Source organism: Sparus aurata, chromosome 16, assembly GCF_900880675.1.
Source record: "Sparus aurata chromosome 16, fSpaAur1.1, whole genome shotgun sequence".
Taxonomy (NCBI): Eukaryota; Metazoa; Chordata; class Actinopteri; order Spariformes; family Sparidae; genus Sparus; species Sparus aurata.
Window position 1 is genome coordinate 19,716,064 of NC_044202.1, and position 20,014 is coordinate 19,736,077.

General features: G+C 43.4%; 2 protein-coding genes and 1 non-coding gene across 3 annotated transcripts; 2 read left to right on the forward strand and 1 right to left on the reverse strand.

Moving 5' to 3' along the window:
* The first annotated feature begins 5,636 nt into the window (after nt 1–5,636).
* marcksl1a (MARCKS-like 1a) lies at nt 5,637–8,580 on the forward strand. Its single transcript, XM_030392008.1, has 2 exons — nt 5,637–5,978; nt 7,177–8,580. The coding sequence occupies exons 1-2, from the start codon at nt 5,889–5,891 to the stop codon at nt 7,717–7,719; spliced, it is 633 nt and encodes a 210-aa protein (XP_030247868.1). The 5' UTR covers nt 5,637–5,888; the 3' UTR covers nt 7,720–8,580.
* A 1,187-nt stretch (nt 8,581–9,767) lies between these two features.
* trnas-gcu (transfer RNA serine (anticodon GCU)) lies at nt 9,768–9,849 on the forward strand. Its single transcript has one exon. It is a non-coding gene; the product is annotated as a tRNA-Ser (tRNA).
* Nucleotides 9,850–11,231: 1,382 nt separating this feature from the next.
* Nucleotides 11,232–19,187, reverse strand: gjb9a (gap junction protein beta 9a). Its single transcript, XM_030443072.1, has 4 exons — nt 18,883–19,187; nt 14,488–14,703; nt 13,268–13,569; nt 11,232–13,165 (listed from the first exon to the last, which is right to left on the reverse strand). Exons 2-4 carry the CDS (start codon nt 14,656–14,658, stop codon nt 12,823–12,825), a joined length of 816 nt encoding a protein of 271 aa, XP_030298932.1. The 5' UTR covers nt 14,659–14,703; nt 18,883–19,187; the 3' UTR covers nt 11,232–12,822.
* Nucleotides 19,188–20,014: the final 827 nt, after the last annotated feature.

Below are 20,014 nucleotides of genomic sequence, written 5' to 3' on the forward strand. Positions count from 1 at the left end.
AAGTCCATCTCCATTATTGTTTTTTTTAAAGACTTCACTACTTTATTACACTTTAATCAAGCCTCACGTTGGATGTCCCTAAGCTAGCTGTATCTTCTTGTCTTTATATTTAGCTAGCATAGAGACATGAGAGTGGAGTTCATCTAGCCATTTGCCTACTGACAAAAAGGAAGATGATTTAGCCCTGTTCCTATCATTTAGACTTGAGTATGGAAGGGATCAGAACCAAAACAACCTTTCACATGCTATTGTGGCTAGCCAGGTGTAAGTTTAGCTATGACAATGCTAACATGCTGCAGTGTATCTGGTATATTTACCATCTTAGTGTATGATGCTAGCACGCCAGCATTAGCTCATTAGCAGTAAAGTAAAGGTGAAGCTGATGCGAATGCCATTTCTTTTGCACACTTGTATTTTTACACCAATTTTGGGAACGATAAATGTCCGTAAAAAGAAAAGTAATAGCAATCAATTGAATAGACAACATTTAATTAACTGATGAATTGAACGCATTAGTTTGAGTTAACTGCATCAATCCATTATACTGTAGCAGCCTAAACCTCAGCTCCCTCTGAGTCTGTCTGGGTTAGGGCTTCCCATTCTGTCTCTGGAGCTCTGTGTCTCTCACACTGCGCCGTGTGCGCTGGAAAAGGAGAGAACAACTGCAAGAAAGCGTGGGAGGGATGAAGAGCGAGGGTGCAGGAGGAAGAGCCGGGCTGTGATAATGATGAATGAGATGATGGCACACTGACCTAGTAACGCCGCAGTGCCGCCGCCGTTGGGGATGAGCTGCCTTACTACTGCGCGCCCCTGTCTGACACATACGCGCGCACACACTGACTCTGCCCAGCCCCTTACCCTCCCCGTCTGCTTTACTCATCAACACATTTTGCGCTTCTAAAACCTCCTCGGCCTCGCCTTATCCTTGCCTCTCCATCTGTTTAATCTCTCTCTCTGCCTTCTTACCTGGTCTGCGTGTTACGACAGATACAGACAAGGCTCCGGTGGGTGATGTGTGCCCGTGATAGCCTTGATGCCAGAGATAAAAACGTGAGGAGGGGGGGGGAAGCATGCACGGCCGATAAAACAGGGAGATGGAATTTATGATGTAGAAGGGGGGAAAAAAAGTCTAACGGGGAGGTAGACGGGGCAAAGGTTAAAGAGGAAACCGTGCCTCATTTCCCTGCGGTCGCACAGATGTGGAGAGTCTCAGCTGCATGAATTGTGGGAGTCGGAGTCATGTGAAACAAACAAGCAAGAGATGATAAGGCAAATGAAAACAAACGCCAAAGCCATATCCTCTTCCACTGTCTTCATGACTGGATTCCCACCAAACGATTCCCCCCCCCCCGCCTGGTTAACGGCAGCCGGAGATGTCGATAGAAGCAGTAGTTGCCATGGTAACCGGCTCGGTGGCATGTCTGCACGCATGCAGAAATGTTGGGAGGGGTGTGTCGCATCATGTCTGCCACCTTAGGCACAGGGAAAAAGAAGGAGGGTGTTTGTGTGTGTGTGTGTGTGTGTGTGTGTGAGGCACATCTGCACACATCAGCATGATGACTGTTCTCCATTTCTTATAGGTTTGCGTTGCACTTCCAAGCTCCCCCGCAATGTCAATTTTATCAATGAGGCGAGTCGAACATGCAAGCCTGGCTGAGCAATCCAGCTACTATCCGTTCTTCCTCCTCCTCCTCCTCCTCCTCCTCCTCCTCCTCCTCTGAGAGCTACTGCCAGAGCCCCAACAGACAGATACATCTGCACGAGCTCCTGGTCAAGATGGCCACCATGTGCAGCTCTGTGGTTTCCTGCTGGTGAGGGCCTTTTTTTGCAGTCAATAAGCCAGTTGATCGAATGAATTAGCATCACAAAGGGCTTTCTTTTAAGTCAACGCACCCTTATTCATGGGAGTGAAGAGGACTCTGCATCTCATTCTCCTTGTAAAGAGGTGCTTGGCAATGCAAATGTTTGCTTTCATTTGCTTAGATGCCACTTTTTAGCTTCATTCAGTGTTACGTTTTTATTTGTGAAACACCAAAGTGAAATATTTTAGTTTTGACGGCAATGTGACTGTATACAGTATAATCCACTTATCGCTAACTTTATTTCTCACGTTATTTCTTATTTTAAAACCCATTTTCGACTGTGCGTCACAGGATGACATCGCATTAGGTGTTGAGGTTTGGGCCATGAGCTGTGATAAGCTGCAACAAATTTTCAGTCATCAATGTCTCATGAACCACAAGGAAGCACACAGGAAGCAGCCTGCACTCTTGTTTTTGATATCGTGTATGCATGAATTGCGGAGGAACCCTGAGAAATGACATATTCATCATGCTGATATGCCCAAGTATACTACCTTAAGCAAAACTAATCCCCAAGAAATGTTTTCTCTCTCTCTCTCTCTCTCTCTCTCTCTCTCTCTTCTTCTCCTCTCTTTCTACTTGTGATGCTCATCAGTTGGCTCACAGAGAGACGGACAATGGAGGCTTTTAGCGGGATTTGAGAGCTCATCCTGTGTCAGGGCATGAAAAATGGGCAACCACACAAACAGGGGCATTGACTAGCTAGGAGGGAAAAAAGTGTGTGTGAAGAGGAGAAGAAGCACCACGTCAAACGTGACAGAAATAAGTAGGCAGGCCGAGTCCAGAGGAAGTCCTCCAGCCACGGTCTCATTTTTCTCAAGGAAATCAGGGCCTTGTCATTGTGATGATGTGTGGGCTTCAAGTGCGCGTGCATACTGAATTGCATATTAAACACTGAGCTGGTGAGGAGGAAAATAATAAAGGCTAGTGCGCAGCCATGAGAGTAGAGACACTATGAGAGTGGCAGGCTATCAATCCAAAGTATATTGTCAGCACGGAGATTCCCAAGTTGAAAAAGACAAAAGTGCCTCCCCCTGAGTAGCACAAACCATATGAGCTCAAGATAAGCCAAATACACTATTGGCCTGTTAGCATACGCTTTAATCAAGTTGGGCTATTTACAAGTAAAGTCAGTGCCAACTAATTAAGACACTTACAAATCTTGATCATAATAGGTCTTATTTTTCCAAAAAGTCTGAATTTCCTTATTTCATATTGTTTGGCAGTTTAATTGCTGGTGATGCATCTTATTTATAAATGTATCATATGTGTTTTGGTGACATTGCGTTAGTATTTCCCCACCAAACTTCTAGTGGACTTATCAGCCGACTGGAAGCGCCTGTGTGGCTGAGCAGAGCTTTTGAGTGTAGTTTAGTAAAAAAAAAAAGTCATGTTCAAAAACCCTTCCAGTGGATAAAATATGACAAAGTGCCCTCCAGTTCACCACAAATATATCACAACTTTCTGCGCACTGTTGCCTCACCGCATGCTGCTTGTCTTTGTTCGCCCCTGCCCCTCAATCGAACCGAGTCCACGACTGCAAAAAAAAAAAAAAAAAAACGTTGTTAGGGTTAGTAAAAGATCATGTTTGAGCTTAAAATACCTGCTTTGGAAGCCAGAAACACGGCCGGAGATGCAACATTTTTAAGCGTCGCACCTCCTGATATGAAAGTCAGGTCATAACCATGTAAAGTCAACGTGATGAAATGTCAACGTTCCAGCCGAATGTTAAGTTTATGATAACATAAAAGTTAGACCTCTCAACAAACGTTTCCTACTGTTGCGACACATGGCCACTAACAAGTGATTTATCCGTCAATTGCTACAAATTGTTACACGGAGCCGCTTTAAGTACAGTGCTGTAGAAGATAATGTGTCGCCTTCCCCCCGCGGTAGACGTGTGACAAATCTGTGGTTAACCTGGCGAGACGTCCCTTTGAAATGTGACAACTTCAATGTAAAGACCTCATCAGAACTACAGCCCCATTCAGACGTCCCACATCAGAGAGCGACAAGGAATTCCAAAGCTGTGACTGAGCTGTGCATGCACTGGGATGCTGAGGCTGGGGGTGAAAGACATCTCTCAAATATGCTGTTCTCTTTCTTGACTCAGTTTGGGGGAATGCATCGGTGGTTGGCTGGAAGGGGTTGGGGTTGCACATTTCGAGCCCCCTGAGGGTGTACTCCACTGTGAGAAGCTCGGCCCACTGAATGGATGGAGATCATTCTCCGGGTGGTGCGTGCATGCCTCGCATACCACGGCCGTGACATGTTTGTGTGAGTGTGTGCATGTACGGAGGGGGGTGGATCTGTGTGCCACTGGACCAGTGGAAACAATGACGGATGTATGGAACCATAAAGACATGCCTCTGAAGAATACTTTCATAAGAGGAAATCGTAAATTCTGCTTAATGAAGTCATATGGAGGTGACAAGCAGTCAGAGTGGCATTTTGTTAACACGGGGTCATCTGCGGGATAAATGAGGGCCCTGTTGTTGGGGAAGAAGGGATAATTTGGTTAAGGTTGCCAGAATCAAGAGTAACGGCTTGAAAACGAGGCAGCTGGCATGTATAAATGCATGTGCGATCCTGTCCCATGCCTGGAAGCCATCCACTGGCTCTCATAACTCTGCTTAAAACATATGACCCCTGACTCTGTCAGATCACAAGAGGGACCCATCAGCATTGGACTCTCCAATAAATACATTAAAAAAAAATGCAGTGTCATCGCTGCAATCGTGGGATTCGCTCATCTGGCCAAGAGACCTCATTACTGGCTGACAGGCTGATTCACTGTCTCCCTGTCTGTGTCAGTGACAAAGCAGCCCCAGTGCCATCACAAGGTCCACACTGAGTGCAGAGCTGGCCCCGCGTTATGCAACAAGTTCACTCTTTGAGAGCCGGGGCCTGTCACTCAGAGGCCATCAATGGTTCCTCGTCGCTCTCTCAGGGTGCTTTCAGCGCAGAAAAATCAGATGATGAGGATCATCTGAGGATATATTTGCTGAAGGGGAGTCCCTCAAACCGTTACACACGATGTGAAAGTTGATAATAAGTGTTTTTTGAGAGGATCAAACAGCCTTTTCCAGCTGGAACATGTGTGTCATTCAGCTTCCTTGGGTATATCTTTGAGCAGCACAGTCTCAAAACTGATGCTTCACTCACGCGGGCTCATTTTAATGGGCAGTACGTCATTTTGGAGAAGAAATTCAAACTTTTGATTTTAATACCTACAGTATTAATGAAGTGATCATACAAACACATTCGCAAACTCAACACTGATGCTGTGTTGTTGTTCGAGGTCAGTTTGTCTCATCAAAGTTTGTTATGGCACAGAAATTCAGTCAGCGAGGATCTTTCTCTCGTCCACAAAACTACATGGTGCACCTTTAAACAGTTCCTTTAGATCTGATGACGTCAAACTGTTTTTGTTGCAGAAATGCTTTTCTGGTGAGGGTCTATTTACAATATTCATAGCACTGTTTGACCATCATGAAATCAATTACACTGAACTTCTCTATGACTGCAGAGCCTCATAGAGCCCAGCTACTTGACACAACTGTTAATCATCTTTCTGAGACAAGTTTAAAATGCCCAAATCTTCCACAAATCTTGAAACAGTGGAAAAGTCTGATGATCCAGTAGATCTGCGCGCTGTTGCAGTGACAGTGGGGTGGAGGAGGCCCCGCCCCTCCCGGCTGCAGATTGGTCAAAGGCCGCCCGCCACGCCCATGGGAGGGGCCTCGGGTCGATTTTGAGGCGCGGTTGAAGTACTCGCAGTCTTATCGCCGACATCCTTTAGTTTGAGCTCAGCCGCCGTGGGGTCCACACTCACAGAAGGGGGATCTTGACGTTTCCAGACCTACTAAGGAAGCAGGAGATCCGGTCGGATTTTTCACCTCTTTTTGGGCCAGACCTTACCCATCCCAGAGCTGGAATTTTAAACCTCCAAAAACTCCTCTAGGTTTTTCTTTTTCGATTTTTCTTTTTTTTTGTGTTCACATCACCAAAAGGGAAAAAAAAGATATGGGAGCTCAGTTGTCCAAGGGTGGAGTAGCTGCTGAGGGGAAAGCCGCCGCCGCCGCCGACCCAGCTGCTGCCAAAGCCAACGGCCAGGTGAGTGAAACAGGCCCGAGATGGGCAGCAGTCAGCGGGGAGCCACATGGCACCCAACGCCCACTGGCAGCATGGGTGCCATGGCGATGGGAGCCGAGCTATTGCTCTTTCACACTCCGCACTCAGATCAGATCCATCACCACCAGCCCCCCGTTGTTGACATGGATGAAGTTTAAAATAAGTTTAAATAAAGCTAAGACAGGCAGTCCAGCATCAGGGGGACCTCCAGCAGAGCAGCCGTCGAGTGCCCGTGCTCGTCCCCGCTCGGCGCGCACCACCAGCCTGCTGCTGCCTTTTGTTAACTCGTCTGCTGCGCCCACGGGGGGCGAGTTAGCCGCACATTTCTTTTACACGAGAAGGGCAGATTGTGGTCGAAGTGTGTTTTTGGAGCTGGTTCTCTGTCATGAGTTGGGGCCGTGCTCGGGAGATTAAGTCGGTCTCGCGTCGAACAAAAGATGCGGGGCGAGCGATGCGGCTGCGCTCTGTGGCGGGGCTGGAGGCGCCTTCTGCCGGGCTGCTCACCAGAGACCGACCCGACCGACCGAGCGTGCCTGCTTTCATTAACTAGTTTAAATAAGTTTGTGGATATGACACGTTCTCCTCGATGCCTTCGTGTGATGGTTAATTGGGAGATTGTTGGGAGTTAATTAAACGAGGCGCCACTTAGTACACAGTTAACTGGATCTGTGCACATATAAAAAACTCATTTACTAAAAGTGATGTAGGGTCATTAAATACAAATGGACCGTGTGTTTGTGCGGTGTGAGGCTGTACTGGGAGCAGTGGTGAAGGCGTGCTGCAGCTGTTGGATGAGAGCAGCAGCCAGGCTCGGTGGGGATTCCTTTGTTCCCCGGCTCACAGGCGGTGGTGAGGGTTAGCTGCAGCTCTACTGCCCCCTTGTGTCCAGAGTCGTGCACACAGATGTTGAACCCTCCCACCCTGAGCCCACTGTCAGGGCAGGCAGCTTCCCTCAGGTATAACATGGATTAACTGTTGGAGTAAATGGGCTAATGCTAATCCGTCATATGCCAGATCTCCTCAGATTTATTTGGAATGTAATTCCACATTTCATCGACAGTTTGATCCATCTGTGTATCTGCGCGATTTTGTGTTCCCCCCCCCCCCAAAAGTAGTGTGTTTTTAATTTGACCCAGTTTGATTATTTAAATCCATGACTAATGATTCTTCTTCTCTGCAGGAGAACGGCCACGTCAAAACCAACGGCGACGTGTCAGCCAAGCCCGACGGGGAAGTGGCTGCTGCGGACGGGAATGGAACTGCCGAACCGGCCAAGGAAGGCGAAGCCGGCACCGGGGACGCCATCGAGCCCGCTCCTGCAGCCGAGGGCGAGGCCGGTAAGGTGGAGGGCGAGGCCGCCAAGGATGGCAAGAAGAAGAAGAAGTTCTCCCTGAAGAACTCATTCAAGTTCAAGGGCATCTCCCTGAAAAAGAGCAAGAAGGGCAGCGAGGAGGGCAAAGAGGAGGTCACCTCCCCGACGACAGAGGACAAGCCCGAGGAGAACGGCCACGCGGCCAACGAAGCCAAAGAGGAGACACCGGCCACCGAGGCCAAAGAGGGCGAGGCTGTCGCCGAAGCTGCTGCTGCTGCTGCACCCGAGGGAGAGGCCAAAGCAGCGGAGGAGGCCCCACCCACAGAGGCTGCCCCTGCCGAGGAGGCCGCCGCCGCCCCCGCCGAGGACACGACACCCGCAGCATCCGAGGGCGAGGCCAAGGCAGAGTGACGGCCCCCCCACCACGGCACCTGAACTGATTTTCCAAGATTAAAGTATATAAATATATATATGAGAGACTCGTGCCACGTTCTTAAAGTTCTAAACAAAACTACAAAAGAAGACAAAGGATATATCACGTTTGCTGATTCAACCACCAGTTCACTGCCTTTTATTAGTTCTTCGACAGACGGAATCTCACCGGGCCCTCTCATGATGAAAGTGTCGGCTTGTGTCACCCCCCTCACGGTGCACAATGACTGGCGTGCGGCGAAGGTAATGGATTGGATGTGGAGCGAATCAGGAATACTGACTTATTTTCCCAATTCATGGAGAAGCATCCTTTTTTTAACAGCGTGGCAGCCCTATAGCATTTTATTTTTCTTTCTCATCTTTTTTGGGATCTAAAAAAAAAAAAAAGTTGTCACCGTCGCGGAGCGGCGCGGTGCAGACCATCTCCTTCACTTTCGAAATGACTGTTATATGGACACAAACCTTTCAAATGATCTTATTAATTTTTAGAATTCTACATTCCTATGTTTTACCCCCAAATTCCAAGTATTTTATCATGTATAGAAAAGTGAAAATCGAGGAGGGGAGGTGGAAAAAGAGCTACGTCTTTCTTTGTGCATTTAAATTCTTTTTCTGGCTAAAACCACATTCAAGCTTCTTGAGTATTGCAGTGTTCACATTTCAGAGTTTATGACGCAGGGGTTGGGATTGTGTATAAAATGTGAGCTTTTTATCTGCAAACTGTCTCTGTAAATATGTTTTGGCCAATACTTTTGGTTCTCTTTTATTTTGCTATTGTTTGAAGATGTTAATGGTTTTATTGTAACTTTTAATAAGGGTAAATAAATGTTTGATCCCCTCTGTCTGTGTTCTGCCATGTGATTCACACCTCAAGACACACCGATCAGGTAGCAGGGCCCTATCATTATCTAGGGTTATTGCATCACGCATACACACAACAATCTCACATACTTGCTTAGATGAGTTATTAAACTCAACCATGATTTAGATGAATAAAAGACACATTTTAGTCAACTAGTATACTTAAATGTTGTTGGACAGACATGAGTCATAGTTGATGTCCAGCTGCTAATCAGATATATTGATGATCCCCTGTAGGAGAAATTCAATATATCGTATATGATATAAGGTCCCACCTGCTCAAGAAATGTTGCAGATAGAAAATCTGCATTATTTTTATTTGAATATTTTCCTTTTAGATGTATTAAAGGGGCACTATATAGTTTTGGAGAAGAAATCTAAACTACATTTTGATATCTGCAATATTATTGGGGTAATTATACAAAACTCGGAAATATGTATTCATTCATTACTGAATAAACAAGCTGCTCTCAGGGGGGAAAATAAGGCCCCCAGAACACTGTTCGAAGCTAGAAAAAGGTGGCAGGGTCCACCGAACATAAATCAAGTGAAACAGAATGAACTTGTCGCCCTTTAAGGTCAGTTAGTCAGTCATGAAAAAGAAGAGTTTGTTTATTGAATTTGTTAAGGCATAAAAATAAAAAATAAATCAGTCAATGAGGATCTTTCTCATTTGATTAAAATTTGCATATGGTACCTTCAAGTCTTTCTTTCACACTCATCTTTAAACACAACACCAGGAATATAGTCCACGTCGCATTTGACTACACATATTACTTGGATATGTGAAAAAACTTTTAGTCCAAATTATGCATGAAACTTGAGGTATGCCTCTTGCAGGATAAGAGGGTCTAAGATGAGATGTATTACATAACTTGAAGAATAATTATGCCATCACGCTTGGCACGTTGATCAAATAAAATAGAGCCCACTTGAATAGTTACCTTATTAGCTGGATAAGATACCTCATTGTATTTGCTGCTTTCTGGCTCCCTGTTGTGGACAGAAGTATAGAAAGCAGCTTATGTGACTGCAGCCTGTTGCTTTTCGGTTTACGGGCCTATAAAATCTCATGCTAATGCTAACACCTAATCTAGCCGCTGTTGCATATCATGAAATCATCTATTGTGATTCGAGATTAGGCTGCTTGATGACGCGTTATTACGGACGAGGTGGCCGAGTGGTTAAGGCGATGGACTGCTAATCCATTGTGCTCTGCACGCGTGGGTTCGAATCCCATCCTCGTCGAAACGTTTGTTTTCCAAATGCCGGTCGACCTGGTAGCTTCCTGTTTACTGATAAATCGGCGCCACACTAAAAATTAACGACGGCTCGGAAGGAAGAAACAACAGACCATCAAACAAATAAGAGTCTGCATTATAAAGACGTCAATATCTTAGAAACTATTTTCATACGACAACACGGAACCTAATTTATCTTAGCAGTCAAGTCCTGGCAATGTATAAAATGGCATATTTAGTGGTTAAGTAGTTCTCAAGAGGAACTAGAAGACAGCTGTGTTGGCTCTCTTGTCCATATGGCAGGAACCTGCGCCGTCAACATGAGCAGCTCTGCTCAGAGCCCGCGCTGCACACCACCGCTGACATGATTATTATTATTTTTTACCTTGATGGTGCGTTCAAGGGTGCGTTCAAGTTTAAACCGAACCAATATGTGTTCATAATTCCATTGCACAGTTTAAAGCTTTGAGACAAATTCCGCCAAATGTCCATATTGGAATATTTACTTCGTTTAAACTGGAGAATGCCGCCATCAAGTGGTGACTGAGTGGAAATGAATTCAGGTAGACAGGTTTTGATTATCCGACTTAAGCTGACTTTTGCCTGTATGTGGACATTGCTTCATGTTCCTAGAATACAATTGTGATTAAATGCATCAATTTGCACTCGAAACAAAGTAAAACAGTTTGAAACTGAGCTGTCGTCTGAAGGTCAGTTTGTTTTAGTCAGTTTAGTCATTCATGAAAAAAATAGTTTCTGATTAAAATGTCTGCGCCAAAAAACACATATTGCACCTTCAAAGGTGTAATTTGCAAGAAATGGCCAGAATGTTGATGGAAGCTACTCTTTGCTGTAACTATATTTGTTTGTAACTAGCTTCAATGCTAGCTGCCATTAGCAAGGAGCTCCGTTTGTTACTTGGCTGTCCTAGCTAAAGGGAGTCTAAACAGGAGGTACTGTTTTGCTATGTTTTATTTGATTATGTCGAGTTGGAATGCAGTGTGTTTCAAGATGAGTCAACAAGTGCAATTATAATTATATCAGAATCTGTGCGATTGTGTTTTTCTGTTTAGTAAGGAGGAGTAGAAATATTTGTAAAAATAAGTTTATTAGAGTAAGTAGCAAAATTGCGCCTTCATTTGTAATCTCTTAAATTTCAATTCTGGACATATTTTCTAATTTGCTCCTCTAATGAAAAAAAGAAAAACTCAGTAAACAATATTAAACACAACCTTTTCTTTTTAAATCCACATCTACAGCTAAATAAGATATAGTTTTCGTTGTATCTCGTAAGAACTGTCACTGGTATCACTCTCTATTTGCATTCCCTATTTGTGAGGAAAAACTGATGGAAAAGACCCTTCTGGAAACAACGACAGAAGAGACAGATTGATCAGCATTTTTTATTTAACAAGCAATTAAATATAGCACTATAAGGATCAATAAAAACAAGTCTTAAAAAAAAATATTCGACGACATGATAACCTGTCAGTTGACTCATAGTCAAAGCAAAAGTAGTCTAATCTGTGTCTCTGGATCAAACCCAGCCTGTACAGCAACACAGCAGCTTCAGGTTCTCTCCCTTTACTCATCCTACATAATGAAAGCACTATAACTTTGAGTCTTGATGCAAATTTAGAGTCCTGATAATAGACAGAATTCACACAGTGTCCATTTTCCTCTGACATCAAGCTCAGGGTGGGGTGCTTGAATAACGTGATGTTGCTATGCTTCAGGTTGCGAGTCATATAACTGATGAGAAACTACAAAACTGAAAAGACAAAGGATAATGAACATCTGGAGGGAAACTGTGCCATAATTCATAGTGGCATAACATATTTGATACCCATTCGCTAACATTAGCATTCAACCACATCTAGTCGCTGACGTTACCTTTACATCCAGTGTGTGTCGTTTCCAGGCTTAAATAAGTGTGTCCAAGATGTGCGATGATATTTTAGTATTAATTTATACCTTTACTATTGCATTGTATTGCACTGTTAAAATGTTAGCTAGGTAGTGGTTGAATGTTAAAATTAGCTGTTATCTAACAGAAGCTACTGTTATTCATTAAATGTGTTGTTTTACTTTAAAGTAATGTTGCTATGTCCCTCCAGATTTTCACCATCCATCATCCTTTTATTTGCATGGCAATGAGACAGCAGTGAAACATTAACAATTTGTCAGTTTCTCTACATTTATAGGACTTGCAACCTCAAACACAGCAGTGGGCTATTACATCTGAGCTTCCCACCCCGAGTGGCATGTCAGAGAAAAATGGCCACTGCGTTAATATGGTCTATTGAGCCCCCTTAGCAGGAAATCAGAAGCTGTAGAGGAAGATGTAGACGATCCTGTTTGATCAGCTCAACGGTGAAGAGTTAAACGTTGAAGGAAACCTCGACACGTGCTGTGGGGACAGCTGCTCGTCACATTGCAAGCAGCATTTTAGTCGTGTCAGTGGAAGAAAGCAGAGAGCACCAGAGGCCATCTGTTTCGAAGTCACACAATCAATAAAGCTATTAAGAGTGTTGAAGATAATAAGTGCAGCAATTTACATTACTTACATTACATTTAATTAAGATGGCTTATTGTTGGTGAGTCGTGATTGTTAATCTCTGGACTGCGCCATCACACACAACATCGGATTCCATTGGTGCTGACCCACCAGCTCCTGGACGTTTCTCCTTGGATAGTGGGCCAAAATGTGATCAGACCTATAGTAAAGCTAGACATGTGATATCCAAACACAGCAATACTATACTTATACCCCTCTTTAACAATGCTCTACAACATACAGCTGGCCAGTGCTGGAGAATCCTCCAACGGAGAGTCATGACAGTTTCATGTTCAGGTGTGTCACAGGATCACGACACACAGGATCGCTCCTTTTATCAATCCTTTGGTTTGATCATTTTAATCAAGTAACTTGTGCCCATGTTGCGTGGCCATCCATTCGACACAGAATGACCTCTGAGTCCTACAAGGTCGTACTTATGCTAAATTCTTTGACCTTCTCCCTCTTGCTTAAACTGACCCGGCTGTCTCCAAGCGTCGGATCAGTCTTACGATACTGGGACCTCGGTGGGGCCATGTTGGTGAGCTCGTGCTGATCAGCAAACACAAGCCTCTCGTTTTCATGGCGGGCGCTTACCAGTTTGGCGATGCGCTTGCCAATGAGGTAAATCATCTCGCAGATACACATGAAGATGCAAAGCGCGCTGGATACAACCATGAACAGCATGAAGATCTTTTTCTCTGTTGGACGACTGATGAAGCAGTCGACGGTGTTGGGGCAGGGGTCCAGGGAGCACTTGGATAACCTGAAATTAAAGAGTGGAGAGGATTAAAGGCAGAACAGAAGTAAATAGAAGTCCAGTAGATAATCAGACTGTCTTTTTACGTAGTAACGATTCGAGCATTACTTGGGCAAGTCATATCCGTGGTATATCCGGTACAGGATGTAAAGAAACGATGTGTCGAATCCGGCTTTGAAGACCAAACTCAGCAGATAGGTCCACCACAGCCCCCCTCTCTTCTTGCCGGGGTTGGCATACAGGTGAGAGCCTTGGTGCAGTGCCACATATTTGGCGTCTTTTCCTTCGCGGAATTTAACGTGAGCCATCACCATCAGAGAAGGGCAGGTGACAAAAATCAGCTGCAGCGCCCACAGACGGATGTGGGAGATTGGGAAGATGTGGTCATAGCAGATGTTGGTGCAGCCGGGCTGGAAACAAAATGAAAGATTCTTTTCAAACAAGTTATTGTAATGGCTTTCTCTTTTACGACCAGGATTTCTCAAATGAAAAAAAAAAAACGAGTGATAGTATAGGTTATCACATTTGTACCAGAGATAATACACCACAAACAGAGATATGAAGAGGCAATACTTTTATTTTGTACCATAGCTAATGCAAATGTCATGAAATGATAAATACATAACAGTGTCACTAGTGCTGCCAGGGGCTGATGAAGGTTATAATGCCTCTATGGTATAAAGCAACAATGCATCTAAACCTGCAGCATTTTTCAGGGGACAGGTGGAGCACTTTTCAACACATTGCCACAGGACAACTTTTCAGCTGCAGATAAAACTAAGGTCAGCATTTTGCATTTGCTTTCTGTTTGGATCACAATTTCATTGAAAGTACTGATTGCTTACCAATTGCCTCCTATTCTATACATGTCTAAAACATTAGCATGTGAACCGAAGAGAGTAATTCAACAAACAGACAGATGTGATTTAGGATATCCAATCTTCTGGCGTCAGGAGAAAGCTTACATATGTGTTAAAGTTCTAAGAAGTAAGCACATTTCTTTAAAACAAAAAATGTGTTAGCTCTAAGGTATTCTTGTGGCTCTTTGAGCACCACAAGCTGAGTGCCATCTAGTTTAACTAATTTGAAGGTAGACATTGCTACAACCGACATCTCCAAATCTCTGCAATTCACACAGAAACAGCTGAGATAGTTAAGTAGCATGCCAGGTAAGGGGAAAAAATGTATCTTTGATTTTGGGTTCATCTGTCTCTGTTAGACTGGCAGTATGTTAATGTGGTTCCTCCTCATTAGGGAGGGTTATTGCTCCAGAAGTACAGGCACAGAAGTGTTAGCATAGATCAACCAGTACTGTTCCTCCATCTTACCTGTCGAGTGTTACACACAAAGTCTTTGCTCTCATCGCCCCAAACCCTCTGCGCTGCCACCACAAACACCAGCACACGGAACACAAACACCATGGACAGCCAGATCCTCCCGAACGCTGTGGAGTATTTATTGACTCCACTCAACAGACTCTCCAGTCCCGACCAGTTCATCCCTGCTGCTGCTGCACTGGCCTGGGCGAAAAAAACAAGCGCACCCTTTGAAAGAGAGGAAGACAGAAAATAAAGTTATCTCTCCAAATCCTAATGACCATATGAAAAAAACACAAATCATAGCCGAATTACCTGTGAAATCACTGAATGGCATCTCGCCCAAGCCAAAAGATGCAAATAGCTTCACCTGAAACTGGTGACTGACATCCAGCCTGCATGGGCTTGTATGAAAACATTTGCAAATTGCCAATTTGCCTGGAGAGGTAGGCAGAAACCTTGTTTCGTCTCATCTCTTCCAGAGTGGAAAATTAATTTCTCTATTAGCTGGCTTCAGGCTGATGGATAAATCAGTATGTACGTTTGGAAAATACTGTATGTGATACAAACACCTCAAACTTTGATTTCTCTCTACATAACACTCCCCAGTCTTTCTAAGTCTTTTTATTTTTGCCAATATCAGGCATTCCTTTTTCTTTGCTACTTTGTGTAGAAGGAAAGCATCCTGGAGTCACAGTTGATGTTGAGCTTGGTGTTTTGGGGGTACCATTTATTGAAGCTGCATGATGACGACCTGTGAGTTTCGTGTTTCTCAGATTAGAGACTCTTATGTACTTGCTCAGCTGTCCACTGTGTCCTCCCACCTCTCTTTCTGTCCTGGCTGGAGCCAGTTTGCACCGCTCATTGAAGGAATAGTACACACTTTTGTATGAGACCTTGAGTTTCTTGTCAACTTCTCGCGTGGAATAGCTTTAATTTCTCTGAACACACGAATGGAATGATGAGCTTCAGAAGAAAGTTCTGTTTTTTTGGCAAGTTAGAGACTAAAATCAAGCCCACTAATGCTGATGCTCCAGACACTCAACTACCCAGGGGAAGGCCAGCTTTATTGCTTCTTTAATCAGCACAACAGTTTACAGCTGTGCTGACATATTTGCACAAGGGTTTTGTGGCAGTTAGCTAACACAATATGCTATTGTACCACAGGATTGATGGTTGTTGAAAATGGTCCTTTGTACACCTATGTAGATATTCCATCAAAGATTTCCAGCTGTAAAAGTCATTTGTCACATTAATAATGTCTAGACTATATTTCTGATCAATTCATTTTCTTTTAATTGAAGAAAACTATTTTTTCCTTTAAAAAATAAGGACATTTCTACCTCACCAGTCTTCTCTAAATATCATCAAGAAAGCACCATCTGGTTTCTTCAGACGACAGACTGCATGTAAAGACCAGATTTCCAAACAATTGATCTGCTGCTTTTCTTCTACCTTAAACCCTGAAGCCTTACATTTTATGCAAAATGTTGCTAATGTAAAAAAGTTACATGTGGACATCATTGTAAGAAAAGGGCAAACTCACTAACAAACAATGTGCTTTATTATTAGTCGGCCATGTTGCAACCAGTGTTGGGCAAGTTACTTTCAATATGCTATATAATACATACTACTAGTTATCTTCAGTTTAAAGTTATATATTATGTTACAGTATTACTGTCTGCATAGAATAATACATACATTATTTTACTACTTTCGAGTTACTTAAAAAACCCACAAATAATCTATATAAAACAATGGAATAGCCGAGATCTTTTTAAAGAATTTAATGGCCTTGGACACAGGGATGAGCAAGCAGACAAAGGATCAAACTGGTAAATAAACATAGCACCAAAAGTAATTTGTGTTTGGCACTGTACAGTTAGTACTGTATCTTCATAATACAATGTAAAACAGACATTAAAGGTCCAATATGTAGGAACTGACCAGCTACTGAGTTCATACTCCCAACTAATAGCAGCAGGATATCAGAAGAGTAAATGCTAACTGCCGCTAACTGTTTTCTGTCTGCCCTAAAAAAGAATTAGTGGAACACTAAATCGTCACAGTATAACACCAAGTCAGTCGGACTTCAGGGACATCATTCTGTCAAATGTAGGAAGCGCAAGTGATTGTGAATCAATTTCACCTGCTTTCGTACAGATGTAAGTGACAACAAGTGCAAAGGAGAGGCAAAAGCAAGACAACTCCCAGCAACGGAATGTGACATGGCGAGAACATGACGTTGGGACTTTTGCTCACAGCCCAGCACCGTGCAGTTTAAATGCCATTTGCGGGAGAACACCAGAATTGGCAAGTCTGCCACTGGTGCCCCGTTCGCTTCACAGATGAGAGCAGGTTCATGCTGAGCACATGTGAAAGATGTGAAAGAGTGTGGAGCCGCTGTGGTGAACAATATGCTGCCTGTGACAGCATCAAGCATGACCAGTTTGGTGGTGGGTCATTGATGGTTTGGGGAGGTATATCCTTGGAGGGTTGCACAGACCTCCAGGACATAGCCAGCGGTACCCTGACTTCTGTTTGGTACCATGATGAAATCCTCAGAGCGATTGTCAGACCGTACGCTGGAAGCAGTGGGCTCTGGGTTCCTCCTGGTGCAGTACAATGCCTCGCCTCATGTGTCCACAGTGTGTAGGCAGTTCCTGGATTTGCATCGATTCCGTCAACTGGCCGTGATATTAATCCAACTGAGCTCCTATGGGACGTCATATATTGTGCTTCCGACTCCACTAACTACCGCCACAGGCTGTCCAGGAGCTGACTGATGCTCTGATCCAGGTTTTTAGTTTGATTTTGAATCCAACCTTCATTGGGCTTATGATTTTAGTTTCTACTGACGGTTGACTGTTCATGAGACCAAGTCATTTTGTCCGCAAATGTATACAACGTACATCAGTAAAGGTTTTTAACTTGAATAATTTGCTCATCATGATCTGATGTGTGATTCAAGAGTTCCCTTTTAGATTAATGACTTTGACTACTGTTAGCTTGTCAGCTAAGTTAGCCATACATGTGTTACTGTTTATACCGCCTGCACAGGAGCTTTGGACCGTTGGGAGAAAGAGGTTTTCAGGCTACCTGATTAGCATTCTGACCTTAGCAGATATCTCTGCAACACAGTACATAGTACATATCTCTTCCACAGTACATAGATGTCTTTGACATAAAATCAGAACTGGTAGTCTGTTGATAATTATGGTTAAATATAGAACATTTTAAATAAAAAATCTCACACATTGCACCTATTTACCATTGTGTATTTAATTTAGCATTTCATCGTATTTGTTCCTATTTATTGCTGTCAAATGTCAAACCTGGAGTTAAGGGTGGAAAATGTTAACCAAAACAAAGGACACACAAGTTATGTAAGGAAACGGTTTCTGCAAAATATATTTCCTTGGTTGTTTTCTCACTGTAATTGTACAAAAATGTCTTAACTGCCCTATTTTCCTTTTATACCCACCACATAACTGGTAATAAAGAATAATAAAATCCATATGGGACCACCATCCTTACGCCTGTATGGTGTCAGGAGCAGTGCAGGATCATGCACTGTTTAGGAAAGAGTAAAATATTTAGATTTGGAAAAACAGGAGTGGCTCAGCTCCGTGGACTTTTCAGTGCTAACACTTGAAACTCTGGATCTGTCTATTGCCACGGCCTCTATCATGATAAATCTAATTCTAAAGTTTTGCACCAATTGGGCTTCCTCTAACATAGGCTTTTTCTTAACCATCATATATGGTCCACCAAGTGCCATCTAGCGGCCTCGACGCCTGCTGTAAGACGATTTCAAATGACAATTGAATTGGATGTATTTATTAACAACTATCAGACAGGGACTGTTGGTGCCATCCATGCAGTTAACAAGCGCATGTGTTATTTGTGTAAGGTGGCAAAATAGACTGTAGATATTCTATACTACACTGTGATGTTCAGGCAACTGTTTTCACTTCAGGAAATCTCCACAAAACCAACCGCATGCCATCCTGATGTATCACGAGTGTGTGGAAATGTTTAACTTTAAAGAGGGCTACATTCCAAGAGGCCCTTGTTCATGTGTTGAATGTACAGTTTATATGAAGATCATATTTTTCCTTTTGGATTTGTGTCTTCGTGTTGATTGCTCAATATCTTTCCACACTTGAAGTTAGGGTCTTAGTCATAGCAACAGGAAACATTCTCCCATTGTTTTTTTCAAAGGTGGAATGATGGTGGCTCTTCCTTTTGTTGTCATAAATAACAACTTGTATCCATCATGTTTTAGTGTAAATAACTACTGTAGCTCAGCCTGTGTTGAATTTACACACAGCTGGCTTCTATCTTTTCTTCACTGTCCTGACTTTAAGCATGTGATAAACTCAAACCAAACAAAAGGAAACTTACCTCGTGCTGAAACCCGGCTCAAACACCAAAACCCGGTATGTCCACACTAGCCGTTGAAGATTTATATACAACACCAGCAACGTCAAATACAGTGAAGGAAAAACTAGTTTCAAACTTTTAAGCTCCTTTCCCTCTCTGTGTCCGTCTCTGCTCTCTCGCCCTTCCCTCAGAAATCCTGCCAAACCAGATTCAGCAGCTGCTACGTCATCACACACACAGACTTTGCGTGTCCCGTCTTGTCAGTATGTGGGATAGAGGGAAACTTCACTCCCTACGAGCCCTGTAACCTAACACCTTATAAATAAGTAAAGAAACAGACACATATGTGCTGTCGAGCAGAGAGGCAGAACATCCATCCTTGCCAACCGGAATGCCTGCGGTCTCTCTCTCTCCCTCTCTCTCTCCCCTCTCTCTCTCTCTCTCTCTCTCTGTGTGTGTGTGTGTGTGTATGTGTGTGTGTTTGTGTAGTAGAAAAAGAGTAAGTAACAGAGATGCCACACCCTCTTTGTTGTTGCACAGAGTATGATTCATGCAAACTGTTTTTACAGTGAGCGATGTGTTCCATGGCACATGAATTAAATGCATTTAGTGGATCGACCAGTTTCATTAACTCAACAGTTGATTCAAAGTGAAAAAAAAAAAAAAATGAGAGAACGTTTGGTGGAAAGTGTAACCCCATAACAATCAACAGTATGTACTGTAGGTGGAGCCTATGTTCATCGTTTAAAACAATAAAGAAAATGTTGTCCTACCAACAGGCTGAAGGTCAGAGGTCAAAGTGTAAATATCAAGCTTTAGGTTTATGAGAAGAACATCAGCAGCACCGCCTTCTGTGTTGAACCCTCGAACAAAATGAGGCTTATGGAAACATAAAGCAGCAAATCTCCTCAAAACCAAACATGTGACTCAAATCATTTGGTCCAGATCTCCAACAAGGCAAGTCAGTCGAGTCCTTGGTGAAGGCAAGTCAAGTAATACAATAAAGACAAAAAATATTTTAGGAGAGCTTGGGCTACTTCTTGATATATTCTCAATCCAACAAAATCCATCATGTTTACACAACAAAACACTGACAGCTACTCAAAATAACTCAACTAAACCAAACCAAACTAAACTAAACTAAACTAAACTA

What these genes read in the sequence shown, in the direction of transcription:
- marcksl1a (XM_030392008.1), top strand. Translation starts at nt 5,889, where the DNA reads ATGGGAGCTCAGTTGTCCAAGGGTGGAGTAGCTGCTGAGGGGAAAGCC. An exon ending in CTGCCAAAGCCAACGGCCAG is followed by an intron (nt 5,979 to 7,176) that starts GTGAGTGAAACA and finishes TCTTCTCTGCAG; the next exon opens with GAGAACGGCCACGTCAAAAC.
- gjb9a (XM_030443072.1), bottom strand. Translation starts at nt 14,658, where the DNA reads ATGAACTGGTCGGGACTGGAGAGTCTGTTGAGTGGAGTCAATAAATAC. An exon ending in TTGTGTGTAACACTCGACAG is followed by an intron (nt 13,570 to 14,487) that starts GTAAGATGGAGG and finishes TTTTGTTTCCAG; the next exon opens with CCCGGCTGCACCAACATCTG. An exon ending in CACGGATATGACTTGCCCAA is followed by an intron (nt 13,166 to 13,267) that starts GTAATGCTCGAA and finishes CTTTAATTTCAG; the next exon opens with GTTATCCAAGTGCTCCCTGG.